We start from the raw sequence: 17,268 nt of genomic DNA on the forward strand, positions 1-17,268 counted from the left end.
CATATATATATATATATATATATATATATATATATATATATATATATAAATCATTATTAATTAATATTCTCTCAATTTTGTTTTGGGTGCCTAAGACTTTCACACAGTGCTGTACTTTCCACCGTCTAAATGCAGCTGCTTTGACAGGGGTATGCGCTTTAAGGCATGGGATGCGTGGCTCCGTTCTCTGTGGCAGCGTACCATGTTTACCAGCCGGCCCCCGAGTGCCACACGGCGGCAGACGTGCAGATTCATAGAGTTTAAATGTTTGTAAGTTCTGCGTGATGTGCTTTAGACTAGCCTTTCTTGTAGACACAGGCAAACTGCTCTTCTATTAACTGAGCTGAGAGATGCAGAAAACCAGCGACCCTGCATGGCCTTTCTGTTAACTGGTGCAGGCAGAAGTTCCATAACGCTACTATACAGCTGGATATGACGACGCAGTGACTGTGAAAAAGGTCCATACAGCTAATAAAATCTCTCTCTTTTAAAATCATAAAATCTTATTGCCACAACTGCAAAGGACAGCAATAATATGCTAATAATATGGTGTCTTCTGTGTAATATTTAAACTTTATTCCTAATTCTCATGGCTCTTATTTATTATAATTTTGCTCTGCAGTGTGAAGTAGGGCCGAACGATTTGGGGAAAATACCTAATCATGATTTTTCCAACTATTATTGCGACTTTTAAATTGCTATTTTTAATAAACTGAGATTCAGTCCTGATTTATTTTGTCCAAGAACACCAGAATATCCGTCTCTGTCTTGAGGCTTGACCCCTGAATGAACTGTGCGAAACTCCCGGTAAGTTGTGGTTGTGATGTCACAACACATGGAGGCTTGGTTGCTTCTGATTGGCCTAACTCACCAACAGGCAGTTCAATTTCCCCTCTTAAAACAACACTTTTACCCAATGTACACACCTAAAAAAGTTGTTCAAGGGTTCTCTAGTAAAGAAAATGGTTCTATATAGAACCATAAACACTCAATGACTACTTGCATGCTTAAGAAGTTCTTTGCGTGGTGAAAGGCCGTGTTGTAAATGGTTCTATACAGAACCTGTTTGAAAAGGTTTCTGTATAGCACCAAAATATTCTTTTACTGTTACAAGCTTGGTATCATAACAGTAGCAGAACCCTTTTTGGTGCTATGCTGAACCACAAGCAACACATTTCTCCATCAATCTGAAGAACTGTTTCACCACGCAGAGCAGAGAACCATTTAAGCATGCAAATGGGTTCATGGTTCTATACAGAACAGCTGTCTTTACTAAAGAACCATCTTTTTTTAAGAACTATGGTTTTTAGCCATGTAGGCCATAAAAAATAAATTTTTCAGCCTTAGTGTCAAGCAGATGAAGGCCGTCTTGAACCTTGATTCCTCACTGTGTTTTTGGTCATACACTCGTTCCTTCTGCTGGGTAATTATGAAACTGGGACTCTGGTTTCTGTAAAGCTGCTTTGTGTTGGTGTTTACCGCAAAATAAACAGTGTATAAAGAATTTTAAACAGGTATTAAACAGGAACGAGTTACTCTACCTCTACTGAGGTATACTGACCTTCTGCTTGGCGCTGCAGATGTTTTCCAGGTCGGCGATGAGGGCCGCCTTGCGCTGGTGCAGCACTCGCTCCAGCTCCTCAAACGTACCACTGATCTCATTCACCGCTTCGTTCTTTCGCTCTGTTAGCTGCCTGGAAATTTCGTTCACCAGCTCAATAGCTACTGTGAGCTGAGGCAGCCTGCCAACGGAAGAAATACAAAATCTGCAGGTCAATGGGCTTCGAAATACGTGCATCTAAAAGTGCATTTAAGCATGGCTTTCACTCGGTAGGTGACTTATGGTGTCTTGAACACACTACTTTCGTCTCATGTCGCTCAAATATGTGCAAAGAGGGCTACCACTCCTTTTTTTGGCTGTGAATGCATTGTTAATCTTACTGCTAAGTTCAAATACTACCTACAGAAACTTTGTATGCAGTTCATGGTTTTAATGGTAAATCGCTTTTCAAAAAGATTTGGCATTTCTTGTGGAGTCCCTCAAGGTTCAGTTTTAGGGCCCCTGCTTCTCTCTTCGTACAAGCTACCTCTAGGTGATGTCATTAGGAAACATAATATAAATTTTCATAGCCATGCTGACGACACCCAGCCATACATTTCCATTCCTTCTGATGATCAAAACTTCTCACTGGATGTCACAAAAACTTTCTACAATTAAGCCACGAGTAAACCACAAATATTGATTGTTGGTACAAAAAGAGAGAAACTGCGTTGTGAGAAACTTGGATCTTTAGCTTCATATACCAAACCTGAAGTACAAAACCTGGGTGTGATCTTAGACCCTGAGCTCTGTTTTATCCCACATGTATACACAGTAACTAAAGACTCCCTAAGAAAACAATACATCCTTTACCTCTTGTACAAAACGCAGCAGCACCCTAACAAAAACAACACAGGGAGATCAGATCAGCCCCGTTTTAAAAGAGCTGCATTGGTTGCCCATGTCGCTCAGGATAGAGTGACCTTAAAGCCCCGGCTTACATCACAGAGCAGATACTGACCTTCTGCAAACACCTTCCATTAAATACAGAAATTGTCGAGAGGCTCTTTCAGTTATTCTGCTTCTAAACTGTGGAGCTCAGTTCACCTTTTATTAGACAGTCGAGCTCAGAGGTCACTTTTAAGAAACATCTGAAAACATGTCTCTTTAATTCAGCGCTTCTTTTAAACTCTATGTCTCGTGGTCTTTATCTATTAATTTACTCTGTCATGTCTTTCTTATATGATTCTAAATGAATACTTATAATTTCTTGTATTACTCTTAAGCTGTAACACCTTAACACCATAAAAAAAAGCCATATAAATAAAAATAGTATTATTTGTAACGTAATGAGCACTAAATGATGTACTTAAAAAAACAATACTTATAATCTTAAAAATGTAAAATACAGCAAGAAAATTTGTTAACCTTTGAAATGACCTGGTTTCTACATCATTTGGCCATAAAATGTGATGTGATCTTCATCTAAGTATAAACAAACAATGTCTTTATTGCGCACACCAATTAAACATTCACAGCACTCGTGGGTTTTTTGGCAGCAACAACCTCAAGTAGAATCTGTGGACCAGACCTGCACAATGTTCAGAAGAAAGATTGGCCCATTCTTCCTTACAGAACTGCTTCAACTCAGCCATATTCCTTGGTGTGAACAGCTCTAGAAGTCACTCACAGCATCTCAACTTCGTTAAGATACAGGCTCTGAAAGGCCACTCCAAAAGGGGGATTTTCTATATTCTATATTCTACATTCTATAGCAGATATACTTTGATATTTAGGGTGATTGTCCTTTTGCATCTCCCAGATTTTGCTGGCAGATGGCCAGCCTGACATTATCCTGTGGGATACCTTGATAAACTTGGGAATTCTTTTTTCCCCTCAATGACGGCAATTGGTACACACCTACAGGGAGCAAAGGAACCCCAAATCATGATGTTCCCTCCATCGTATTCCACCACTGGGATGATTTCTTTGGAGAGCAGCAGCTTCCTCTGTGATAAGGTCTTACTCCACGGTTCTTTTAATTCCACTAGTCATGTTTACATGCAGCCTAATAACTCATTCATAATTAGACAAATAGCTCAATCAGAATAGAATACGTCCATGTATACACTTCAAACGGAATTGTCTAGTCCGATTGAGGCCATTCTGAATACAGTTTCTATCCGATTGAACGAGGTGGGTAATCCTGTAAATAATCCATTAAATAGAAGAATAATATCCGTGTAAACGCCTGTATCCGATTACATTCCCTATCGGAAAGTTTACGTCCGTTCTGCATGTGCGTCGCGTCACAGTGAGAGTTTATACCGTTCAACACGGCGGAGCAGAAACTGGCCTGCAGAGGAGACGAAGTTCATGCTCTGATCTTTAAAAGACGGCGGTGGGACGGACGTCCAGCTTATGCGTCTCAGAGCACGACGTCTTCCTCTCGGCCTTCTTTAATGAGGACGTGTGAAGGACGTTTTCCTGAGTCTGACGTCATTTTAAAGCAGTTAAAAACACAATCACTGCTCACTGCTGCTCATCTCACTCTGACTGGACTCACGTGATGCTCGTTGTCATGGTAACATTAACTTCAAGTGCTCCTCCATGCATGCGCCTCATTTTGGACTGGATTACTTGTAGTGAGCATGTAAACGGAGATTTGTCATCAGATTGCTGAACAGAGTGAGCATAAACACCGCAGTCTTATCTATAATCAGAATGTATTCAATCAGATTGGCTAAAATCTTTGCATGTAAACAGCCAGTGTGAGTTCTGCGTTGTGCCTTTGAAGTGATTTTGGCTGGGCACCCACTTCTAGGGAGAGCAGATACCGAACAAAGTCATCTCCATATTATCTAACTGTGGACTAATGAAAGCCTAACTTCTTGCGATCTTGAGATCACAAGGTAACCTTTCCAGCTTTATGCAAATCAGCAATTATTGATCGACTGTTTTTTTGCGAGGCGAGGCTCACATCAGCAGATGCGTCTTGTGAATAGCAAATTCAAAATGTTTGTTTTTATAAGTAATTCTAACCCTCACCTCCAACGTCATTTCATTGATCATATGCCAGGTTGGCTAACACTGACTCCAATTAACTTCTGTGGAAGTCAATAGTTCACAAACTTTGCCCCCAAACTACACTGTGTATCTTTGAATGATGTAATCAATATAAACAAAGCCAATGCATTCAGTTTTGGGTTATCAGTTTAAACACAACCTTTTTTTCTTTTGTTGTAATTTAGGTCTCTGTGGTAAAGGGTGGTACCTGTTGCGGATGGCGTCTAGCTGGTTCTTCAGTGCTGCTTTGTGTTGTTCCAGAACGTCTCTCAGTGGGACGGTCACATGCTCTCGGTGCTCACCCTCCGTGCAGTCCAAACACATGGCCGTTTCACACGACTCGCAGTAAAACTCCATCACCTGCAGAGGGCATCAGTGAGCATCTCTACTGTACAATATACAATGAGCAGCCACTACATCATATATGCCTCCTTGTTTCCACACTCACTGTCCACTTTATCAGCTCCACTTACTGTATAGCTGCACTCTGTAGTTCTACAGTTACAGACTGTAGTCCATCTGTTTCTCTGATACTCTGTTACCCTGTTCTTCAGTGGTCAGGACCCCCATGGACCCTCACAGAGCAGGTACTGTTTGGGTGGTGGGTCATTCTCAACTCTGCAGTAACACTGACGTGTTAGTGTGTGTTGTGCTGGTCAGAGTGGATCAGACTCAGCAGTGCTGCTGGAGTTTTTAAACACCTCAGTGTCGCTGCTGGACTGAGAATAGTCCACCAACCAAAAATATCCAGCCAACAGCGTCCTGTGACCACTGATGAAGGACTAGAGGATGACCAACACAAACTGCGCAGCAGCAGATGAGCTGTCGTCTCTGACTTTACATCTACAAGGTGGACCGACAAGGTAGGTGTGTGGACAGGTGGTGGACAGTGAGTAAGCACAGCTGATAAAATGGACAGTGAGTGTAGATGTAAGTAGCTGTACTTAATGAAGTGGCTGGTCGGTGTAAAGCCATCAAAGTGATCCAAAGACCACTGAACCACCTGTACCAGTTATCCTAGTCCAGCAGTGGGGACACAACAGCTGTTTATGGAGCATTAGGAGAACACCCACCCCCTTCTGGCTGAGATGGTATATAAGGGGCTTATCTAGATTTGATGTTTGGGGCAAATATAGGATTTTTACTTCCACATTTCCTTTACTGGTTGGGAAAAGTAAGAGGATTATAACAATGCCCTGATGCGCTGTGTGATGCTTGTGTCCGGGTAGAGTTCTTTTCATGCCTTGCAGGTCTGGGATGAGGGGCAGTTAAATTTGCCCAGCGCCCTGTGTTTTTGCTGCTTAGTGAAAGAAACTTCTTTCACTGTCTAGGCCTGTGGTCAAGACAACAGGTCCACTTCAGTTTCACATGCATTCAAGTATAGGACTTCCAGTGACCAATGTATTGCTTAAAATTGTATAGTAGATTACATATTATAAACATTTTATCTTAAATGTTTGTAATTATGTGCCAATGCAATTTTAACCACATGTATTTACAATTAGTAGTCAAATACATTAGACAATCTGAAATCTCTATACAGTACTGGGCAAAAGTCACTGACCGCCTTCATCCATTTAACCCCCTACATGGCCAGATTTTTATCACTCACTTCTACGCTAGGGTTTCGGTCATGTGATTCTTCTGTTGTGGTCGCCATATTTGGGATCGAATTTCTGGCTTCGCTGATCCGCATGAACATAACTAGAAATGAAATATGGCAAAAATTACTCTCCTTACTTTGGAAGGAAAAACTAAAATAGGCTGTGATCCTCATACAGTTTCCCCTGAACTCCTGCTCCCACTTAAACTGGCGGAAAGCTACCAAATTTGTGTTTTCCTGATATATTTATCTCCTACTCAGCCCCTCTCGCTATTCTGGAGAGTCTCTCACAGCATTTAACAGAACAGAAGCCCACCGGCTCTTCACATCAGGGTGGGTAAAGGATCCCATGGCGCTGCATAAAGAGGAGAAAAGCTCTGATCATACGAGGGAAACGACATCAGCTCATTAACACAGATGTGAGCAATGCTGGCCTTTAGAGAACTTTAGCTGGTGAGAGATGAACAGTCGTCCCCCTAACGGAGCTGCAGACCACCGGGATAACTTTACTCTCTGTTTCTGATTTAAATGACGTTTGAATTGAGAAACAAACGTTAAATATCAGACTGAAAGTCGTGGGACGGAAAACGACGTTGTGTGTCGACAGACGTGATTCTGTAGGTTTGCTGGTGCAGTTAGTTCAGAGTTCAGCTCCAGTCCTGAAACCCCTGCCCTGCATAACTGTGGCTTCCCGGTTAAAATTCCTGATATTATTAGCTGATTAATCCCTTCTGGAGCTGAACGAGGTGTGAACAGCAGAGAGAAACACTAAACTATGCAGTGCAGCGGCTCCAAACCTGGAGTGAAAGCACTGAATTAAAGGTCTGAGTGTCTCGTCTCTCGGCTTCTGTCACGTCTCGCAGGTGAATCACAGCGCAGCAGATTGAAGGCATCACGCAGCTCAGTCACCCCCTTATTCAGTCCTCAAAACGGCGCCGACTATGCCGTGTGACGTCACACGAGAATAATCTATGAATAACTCCATCAGTTTCCATTAAAGGCTCTGTAGTTACTAAATAATACGCCTTAATGTGTAAAGTCTGGGATTTTAAGAGGTTAGTTTTCTGGTCAAAAGGCCATTAAATACATGATACCTTATTCATTTTTCAGCAGTATTTGCATTTTCTGCTTCTGATGATCCAAATAATCCAACACTTTAAACACCAGCCGGTCTGTCGTTGATAACCCCCATCAGGATATGCTTTTATAAGTCTATACTGCTACTGTTTATAAGCCAATATGTATGATTTTTATCCGGTACTGACCAAATATTGTTCAAAGCTACTATAACTGTTTTCTAGCTAAGGCTAAAGCTGCAGCATCAAAGCTCTCAAGAATGCAGCACGTAAGGAGGGGTGTCACCTTGTCACGGTGACACCTTAAATAAGTGTTTCTTTAAAATTTCAGTGCTTCTTTGATCAGATTCCGAAAGCCGGCTGTCCAGATGTCAGAACCAAACGGCCGAACCAGACCGTGTGGAACTGTTGACCACTGGAATCAAGAGCGCTGAATCTTCCAACAACAGCACAAACAATGTGCTGATTATTTAAAAATATCACTCCCTAATCTTTCCAGTTTTCAGAGTTTTACCAAACTTCTTTCCTGATCAGATCTTAATTGGTAAGAAGCTTACCTTGCCCTCATGGTTTGGGCAGGAGAGCGGTTTCCCAGCGGCCGCGGCACTGACCGACTCCAGCACGCTGCAGGCCTCGGGACGGGAGCACTCTGGGTCTCTCTGCAGCACCTCCATCAGATTAGTGATAAAGAAGTTGTTCTGCAACGCTGCCACACCCTTTTCGGGCAGGATGGAGGTCTGTCGGCACACCGGGCAGGACAGGGTCAGCGACTGGGGTGGGATGTAGTTCTGTAAGCACCTGAAGCAGAAGGAACAGTTAAGATGACATTAAAGGACCTGGCCAGCATTTTTTCCAACCTACTGCATCTGCAGCTCAGTGAACACTTCAATATCAAAGGAAGTCCTGATTATTAAAGAAATATGTCAACATTTTTTAACTGAATCTTCATCGGCTGCATCTGTAACATATGGTCAATTAACATAGACAATACTTTTGATGGAGAACAGAAAGCCAGTTGACCCAAAACACACCCATATGTGTGAAAGAAGCCAGTGGGAAGGTCCTTTAAGAGGGTGAAGATGCAGAAAGGACCAAATTAGTAGAGGGTAAAGTGTATGAGATAGGGGTGGGCGGATTGATCCAAATGTCGATACTATCGATACCAACGTTGGCACTGGTATCAGATCGATACTACCACGATGGGATCGATATTTCTCTCCTCTACGTTCAGTATGTTGCTCTCGTTTCATCAAAAAGTAGGCATCTCTGTGACACTCCGCTCCTTTCACATCTTGCACACCTTGCACCTCCTCTCTGCTCTGCTGTTTCGTTGTCGTGCTGTCACGTGACTCTGCTGCGCTAAGGCTGTAGTGACTGAGAGCTGCTCGGTACTGTGGCAACACCAATTTATACAAACATATGAAAAACCATGAAAAAAAGACCTCTCAGAAAGAAGAAACCCCTCAGACAGACCTAGACCCCCAGCACAGAGTCAGAGGACACCGATTCCTTTCAGAGAGGCAAAGACTATCCACGTAGCTTATATAGTGGTATATTATATCATGTTCCTGAACAAGACAGAAGGCTGAGCTGGAGGTGGCGGAGATGAAGATGCTGAGATTTTCGTTGGGAGTGACGAGGCTGGACAAGATTAGAAATGAGCAGATCAGAGGGACAGTGAAGGTGGAGCGGTTTGGAGATAAAGCCAGAGAGGCCAGGTTGAGATGGTTAGGACATGTGTTGAGGAGGAATAGTGGATATATTGGGCAAAGAATGTTGGAGATGGAGCTGCCGGGTAGAAGGAGAAGAGGTAGACCTCAGAGAAGGTTTATGGATGTAGTGAAGGTGGACATGGAGATGGTTGGTGTGAAAGTAGAGGAGGCAGTTGATAGGGCAGGATGGAGGCAGATGATCCGCTGTGGCGACCCCTAAAGGGAGCAGCCGAAAGAAGAAGAAGAAGAAAGAAGAGTTTTTGACCACAGGGTGGAGGAAATAAAAATGTAACTTAAAACATTCATTGTTCTCCAGTAGTAATTTCACACAGAATTAATGTTTGAAAATGAAGTTCATTACAGTAATAAAAAACAGTTTTTTTGATTTTTGAAAGGGGATTGAGAAAGAAGGAGAGAGAGAGAGAGAGAGAGAGAGAGAGAGAGAGAGATGGAGGGTGGATGAGGGCAAGAGATTAAATTCATTCAACACTATGAAGTCTGGGTCTGTCAAAACATGGAGAGGCACAGTGGCTCAACACAGCCCATGGACACAAACTGCTGCGCCCAATACACTAAGAGCCAGGGGGGGGGGGGGGGGGGGGGGGGTAGTGGGGGGTGGTGTAAAATAACAGCCTTGCTGTCAAACTGCACTGTGTACTCAAAGGGAAAGGACCCCTGGCAAGGAGAGACCACTCACACCACATCCTGTCATTGTGTCACTATATTTTGCACTATGCTCCTAGGTGCTCGCCCTCAACGAGGGAAGCTTGTTTGAAATGGGACGGGCTTAGTATGACTGGACTCTCCCCTTTAGACTTCAAATACGACTCTATTATTTCCTTCTAATGAGTCATATGACTCCTCGGGCATGACTCAAAATAGAGCACAGGGACAGTGGACACACTCACACGATTTCATGTGAGCTGACCCGAACCAAACATAGTCCACTCTGCCGTGAGCCGACATCACAAACAGCAGTGCAGCATTAGCTGTGCTGCCGCAGTCATAATTAGTCCAGCTAGAAACGAGATGTCTTTTGTAATAAATGATATTATATAACAGTCAGTTCTGGCCGCGCGAGCTGATTGGCTGAGAGGCGTTCTAACCGCGCTGTTATTTCACCATAACATCGCCGGTTTTTCACTGTATCACTCCGCTTGCACACGGTTGCTAAGCAACGACTCTGACAGCTGTAGGAGACGCTCGAGCCATTTGAACGGTTTTACTTCTTACTTTTTGGTGCAAACAGAAAACGGACACTGTTAAGGTCACATTTGACTGACAGCTGATTTGGTCAGACTCTGAAGACGAGACGACACTAAATTCCCACCCACTCGCTGCTCAGCCGGCAGTTTGTTCTCCAGCTCCTTACTTGGAATGACTTGGATTATTATTTTTTTTTTTTGTGAGTAGTTTGGGGGCAATTACTCTCTTTTTGTTTTTTGAGGTAATTTCTTTCCTTGGCCCTCTTTTATTTTTCTTTTTGGTTTTGGGGTTTTGGTTTTTCTTTTCTTTTCTTTCTGAAGACTAAGTACCGTACCGGTCACCCCTCTACAAAGGTGTGACAAACATTGGCGTCTGCCAGCAACTTATATAAGGAGGCTTCCAGGTGCGTCGAGTCAGTCTAATTGATCAACGGCACCTTGCCACCATCGCCCTCTGCTCACCACCGTTGCCTACTGCCAGCAGCAGGTGGCGCAGGCTGGGCGCTTTGCTGCTGACGCCCTCTGCTGGCAGCAGGCGGTGCAGGCTGAACCCTTACAAAACCATTGAAATACTTTAAAATAACCACAATTAAATACCAATTTCATAGCAAACTGTGTTAAAATGCTGATCCTACCCAATCTGGCAACTCAGATCTGGCTCTAATCTGCAGCGAGAGGAGGCAAAGAGCAGAGACAGTGTCTTTTTAACTGTCGCCTCTAAATAAAAACGGCGAACGTGTAAGTGATTAAGGTTTTTAAGCCACAGAGCCGCACTAAAACTTGGCCAGTGCTGCCTGAATGATTTTCCTACAGTTCTAGCTATCCAGCACCCTCTCATTCATTCTCAGTAACAAACACAACTGAGAACATGCTGGGTAGGTAGCGTTCCAGAGCAGCAGGAAACTGATGTGGTCTGAACCTGGAGTTAAAACTGATAGTCGCCTGGAACTGAGAGCCTCACAAGCTGTGCCAAAACACAAGGGGTCCACACTGAGTCCGGAGAGCAGAGCTGCAGCTGTGAGCTACTGGTGAGGAGCAAGAATCTGGATTAATAAACATCTCTTTCCACACGGAAGAGCCTGGGTTCAGTGTGTCTGTTACTCAAATGGCTTTTCCATTTTTTTATATTGTAATCAGCAGATTTATTTAAATAAGCTTATAAAAAGATGGTTCTTCCAGGGTTCTTTAGTATTGATAATGGTTCTGTATAGAACCAGGAACACTCAAAGAACCAATTCATGCTTAAATTCTAGGTTCTTTGCATGTTGAAGTTGTTCTTCAGATTGTCTATAGAACTTTTATGTCACATTTTTAAGCATCTATAAACACATTTATAACGTGTCATAATGCATTCATATGGCATTATAAACATGGTTATGAATATTTGTAAAAATGAATTACACTTTATAACCATGTTTATTATATGTTATGTTGATATAATGCATTATAAATAGTGTTAATAACATGTTATACTGTCAGTGCCAAAGACCAGTCCCAGCTTGGAGAGCGTGAAGTAGTTTATTTACTGAGATTTCCAGTGTTTTATTTCTCAGCACTGGAGCTGTTAGAGCTGCATCTTCAGGGCTTCAGTCCTGAATATTCAGATGCTCCAAACAGGCCGTCCAGCCTAGAAGCACTGCTACAGTGAGCTTCTCTTACCCAGCGTCCCACTTTAAATGCTACACTACATTACATCACAGCAAACCAGGTACCCATCAGCCCCCTGAACCCCCTCTGAGATCACACTGAGCATGAAGTCACTGTGGAGTGAAGGCCTGGAGAGGGAGGGGCGAGATAGTCGAGTGCTGTCATTGGACTTTGTTCCCTCACTGGTTCTAATGTCAAGCACTAGAACCCTTCACTCTGTATCACTACACTACAGTACAGTGAGGCTGATTTCTGCTGGCATTCTATTGGATATGCAGTGTTAAGTCAGTGCTAGGCTAACGGTGGTGCACATTAACAGTGGTGAACATTAACAGTGGTGAACATTAACAGTGGTGCACATTAACAGTGGTGAACACTAACAGTGGTGAACATTAACCGTGGTGCACATTAACAGTGGTGAACATTAACGGTGGTGCACATTAACAGTGGTGAACATTAACAGTGGTGAACATTAACAGTGGTGAACATTAACAGTGGTGAACATTGACTTTCCCACATTGGGTGAAACTCTGATGTTGCTCTAGTTTAAACTCTGACATTTGAAGCCTGTAATGAGCTTTATTGTGTTTTAGTGTTTCAGTAAATCCTTCAGTAAATTCTTCAACTTGAAGCCTCAGTCTTAACACTGGAGGAGGCTTTAGTCCAGTAACTTAGAGTTACTTAGAGCGGACTAATACAGCTTATGAGCTCTTATAATGTGTTATGAACACTACTTATAATGCATTATGCTAACAATTCATAATGCAAAATAAGAATGGTTATAACGTGTAATGCATCTTTCTGAATATTTATAGCCATGTTTATTATGCCTTATGAATTCATTATTACATGTTATGAATGTGTTTATAGATGCTTCCAAAGGTGACATACATAGAAAGTGTAAAAACGTAACACCTTAGAACCTTTTTGAAAATGGTGCTATCTAGAACCTTGTCCAATATGTTCTTCATCAATCTGAAGAACCATTTCACCAGGCAAAGGACCATTTAAGCATGCAATGGTTCTATATACAACTCGCGCCTCATTTTTAAGGCTGTGGTCCTGATCCAAACCTATCCTGTAGCATGAGAATAACACCTTAGAACATAAAAACGGCTTCTACGAAGAATACCGGTGAAAAAGATTCATAATGTAAATAAAATATAAATGCAAAATGTAAATAAAACAATGCACAATGCAGTCAGTGCTCTTTAAGCACTAGGTCCAGGATATGCTCAGAAAACCACATTGTGTTGTATTGTGATATAATTTATAAAAATAACGACGTCATACTGCCCAGCCCAGAGTTTCGGCTTTGGAAGTGCTGCTTTTTAATGAAGATGTAGGCAATAATGTGTCAGTATGCGCATATAGAAATAACATGACACGGCAGGTACTTCAGAATGATCTACACTATATAGTTACAGGGTGCCGTCAGTCCAGCCCTTTGAGTGTGAGCATCCTTTTATACTGACCAGGCAGTATTTACAGGTTTAAAGATCCTCTCACAGCGTGTGACTCAGCCTACAGAGCAAGCGAGGAAGCCGTACCGTTCGCAGAAGGTGTGCAGGCAGGGCAGGACTTTGGGGTTGTGGTAGTGATCGAGGCAGATGCTGCAGACCAGGAACTGTTTGTCTATTTGCCGCACCACTGGACTTGTGCTGCCCGTCTCTCGCTTCGCCATGGTGACAGACATCCACGGAGGGGGCCAGGGGCCACGACACACCTTAACCTATAAACACACACACAAAGAGACAGAGGGAGAGAGGAGTATGATTAATGGCCCATAAAATTAACAATACTTCCCCAACAATATGGGCTTTCACCCTTGAAAGCTTCTAGGAGGACTTGTCGTTTTCCTTGTATGTTCAATTAGACCACACGTTCTATTTAATGCTGTTTAATGACCAATAACGGACATACAAGCGTCACAATGCAGCCTCCACCTTTGTAGTGAGCCAGGATAATACTATCATCATCATCATCATCATCAGCTTTACTCGCTGAGTCCCCCAGACCTTGCTCCAGCTCATTCAAAGGGACCCCAAGTCGCTCCCTGGCAAACTTGGAGATATAATCCCTCCAGCGGGTCTTAAGACAACCCAGGGGTCTCGTCCCAGTAGGCCGTGCCTGGTAAACCTCCACACCCTGCTCAGATGCCCAAACCACCTCATCCAGCTCCTCTCATTGTGGAGGAGCAGCGGTTCTACTGAGCTCCTCCTGGATGACCGAGCTCCTCACCCTAACAATTATAGTGTAGCCGCCACCCTTAGAAGAGGCTCATTTCCGCCACCTGAATCTGCGACGGCGTTCTTTCGGTCATTACCCACAGCTCATGACCAAAGTCAAAGCTTATTTATATGGCGCTTTTTACAACAGGTGTTGTCACAAAGCAGCTTTACAGAAAAAATCTGAGTCCAAGCTCCAGTGGCGACAGTGGCAAGGAAAAACTCCCTAAGAGCAGGAGGAAGGGACCTTGAGAGCAACCAAGACACAAAAGGGGAACCCATGCTCCTCTGGTCCACACTGGAGCTGGGTGGGTTCCTCTTTTGAGTCTTGAGTTTATGCAGCAGCGGCAGGACGGTCAGTTCATGCAGGTGAGGTTTGCACAGCGTTGCACAGAGTGAAGCTCCCTGGTGGTCAAAACGGTGCAGATCAGCCAACAGAGATGGAGCTCTGGGTCTGACCACAGGTGAAGGTTGGGATGCAGACCGACCCTCATACTCTCTCCGTAATATTAACAATTAATATCATGTTTTACCTCCCCTCAACAAGCAAAACCTAGAGCTAGCTCAGACACCCTCCCAGGCAATGGAAACATGTCATGGTACGGAAGGAAAACACATCATAATATCCGATTCGTTTTAAAAAGGAACCATGTACTTATTTATTTATTTATTTATTTATCCATCCAATTCATTTAATTGCATCATCATCATCATCATCATTATTATTATTATTATTATCCAAAACTAAAGGAATCCTATTATTTTTATTATTAAGATAAGATAGTCCTTTATTAGTCCCACAATGGGCAAATTGGTAGAGCGCTACAGCAGCAAAGGGACAGCGAGGCATTCAAGAAATGAAGTAAGAAGAAGAGAATTAACAAACAAGTAATTAACTTTGTTATTTAATAACTTAAGTGATTACTTAACAAGGTTACAGTTTACTTGTTACTATATATACAGTATATATGATTCTAAAGAAAAAGCAAAAATATTTACTCTGTATTTTTAACAGTAATATTATCATCATTAGTAGTAGTAGTAGTATTTCTAGATGCAGGGATCATAAACCTTTATGAATATATATGCGGCTGACTATCAGTGGCCTTCGTTACTCTGTGTTCACACTGTGTGGGGCTGAGTGAACATAAACACACCAACACCTGCACTGGATTAACCACTGGATTAACCACTGGATTAACCACTGGATTAACCACTGGATTAGCCAAAGTTTCAATGGAAATAATATTATTTGCTATTTAACAGGCCAAACTGGTGTTTTAAATGTATAAATGAAAAATCATTATTTTAAATAATACAAAGTCAAATTGGGCACTGCATTAAAAGTGAAAGACAACTGGCTATTTAGCACAATGGCTCATGATTCCGGTGCACTGTAGATTTGGTACAGGTGCACTCAAACATTCAGACACAGCATGTGTGGACTTTCCTGCCTCACGTCATACACGGCATAAAACTGCAACACAGATCGGCCAAAGCTAAATGATATATTGGCAAAACTCATCTGATTTGTGCTCCTTCATTTACTTATATTATTATCTACTAAGCATTAGTGTTATTAGCAGTAATATTTATCATATCTTACTAAACGTCGCAGGGCTGGACGATTTCAGTGAAATATCTAATTGCGGTTTTTCCGTCCAATATTGCGATTATGATTTAAACTGTGAATGTTTCCTATAAACTGATGTCTGAGCCTCTTTAAACTAAGAAGACCAGCGTCTACGTTTCTGTCTTGAGGCTTGAGCTCTTAACACGGAGCACCAGCCTCCCGGTTACTTGTGGTTGTGATGTCATAGCACACGGTTGTTTGGCTGCTTCTGATTCGCCGAATTCATCTAAAAGCAGTTCCCGAGCTTCGTGTGATGAGGTTACATTTCCCTACTTAAACCTCCCAACGTATCAACATTCACACCTAAAACGACGGTTCTTTAAAGGTTCTTTACTAAAGAAAATGGTTCTATGGAGCTATGAACCCTCAAAAACCCCTTGGCCTGATTAGATGTTTGTTTACATTGTGAAACGGTTCTTCTTATTATTTTCTATATAGTTCTGCTCCTGTTACTAGCTCGACACAGAAACAATGGAAGGACCCTTTTGGGTTCTATATAAAAAGATTCATCTACAGGACATTCTCCATCAGTCTGAAGAACCCTTTCCCGATGTGAGGAACCATCTAATCAGGCAAAGCATTCTTTGAGGTGTTCACGGTTCTATCTAGAACTATTTTCCTTACTAAAGAACCCTTGAAGAAGCATCTTTATTAAGAGTGTAGTTGAAAATAGACGATAAGACTATGAGAAGGGCGGCGCGGTGGGTAACGCTGTCGCCTCACAGCGAGGAGGGCCTGGGTTCGATTCCCCTGCCGGGTGACCGGGGTCCTCTCTGTGTGGAGTTTGCATGTTCTCCCCGTGTCTGCGTGGGTTTCCTCCGGGTTCTCCGGTTTCCTCCCACAGTCCAAAGACATGCAGTCAGGCCAATTGGACATGCTAAATTGCCCCTGGGTGTGAGTGACTGTCTGTGTCTGTCTGTCTGTCCTGTGATGGACTGGCGACCTGTCCAGGGTGTATCCTGCCTTCCGCCCGAAGACCGCTGGGATAGGCTCCAGCACCCCCCCGCGACCCTGACGGAGAAGATGGATGGATGGATGGATGGATGGATGGACTATGATAAGTATTGCAGCTCTTGTGATTTATTCATTATAAATCACAAGAATATAAATTAATTAATTAATTTGAAAATTGCGCTCCGTAAAATTGCTTCAGCACTGAAATTTCAGTTCACCTGTCCCCAGTCTTTCCTCACGACCTCGTCTCTAAAATAACAAACGGTTGTAGACTTGAGTCCTTCATTTCCTCTTAGCTCCATTGCCTACGTCTTCACTGTCTCGGAGCGCAGCTCTGATTTCTCTCACCTTCTTTTGCCTTCACACACCAGTTTCCACTCAGGCTTTGGTTTATGTTACAATAAACACCGAGCGACTCCATAAACTAAGCTGGAGAGACTGAAGGAACGGGATCAGATAACACAGCGCTTTATGAGCAGGGACAAAGATGGACCAGCCCACATCTGAATCTTTTCAACCTCGCTGTCACTCCCTGGGCAAAAAAAAACAAACAGCGTATTAAACTTGGAAGAACACCATATGCGGAGTTGGAGGCAGTGCCTTT

The 17,268-nt window shown here is 42.8% G+C and overlaps 1 protein-coding gene across 5 annotated transcripts in view; it reads right to left on the reverse strand.

Moving 5' to 3' along the window:
* Positions 1 to 17,268, reverse strand: part of trim3b (tripartite motif containing 3b) — an 84,278-nt gene that overhangs the window by 15,276 nt on the left and 51,734 nt on the right. For all 5 annotated transcript variants that reach the window (XM_017691438.2, XM_017691439.2, XM_037547545.1 and 2 more), the window contains 4 exons: positions 13,400 to 13,581; positions 7,843 to 8,083; positions 4,815 to 4,966; positions 1,562 to 1,742 (listed from right to left, as the gene is read on the reverse strand). In XM_017691438.2, the coding sequence (XP_017546927.1) occupies positions 1,562 to 1,742; positions 4,815 to 4,966; positions 7,843 to 8,083; positions 13,400 to 13,581 (756 nt within the window). The remainder of the gene's footprint in view (positions 1 to 1,561; positions 1,743 to 4,814; positions 4,967 to 7,842; positions 8,084 to 13,399; positions 13,582 to 17,268) is intronic.

The sequence above is a fragment of the Pygocentrus nattereri genome, chromosome 18 (genome assembly GCF_015220715.1).
Source record: "Pygocentrus nattereri isolate fPygNat1 chromosome 18, fPygNat1.pri, whole genome shotgun sequence".
Lineage (NCBI taxonomy): Eukaryota > Metazoa > Chordata > Actinopteri > Characiformes > Serrasalmidae > Pygocentrus > Pygocentrus nattereri.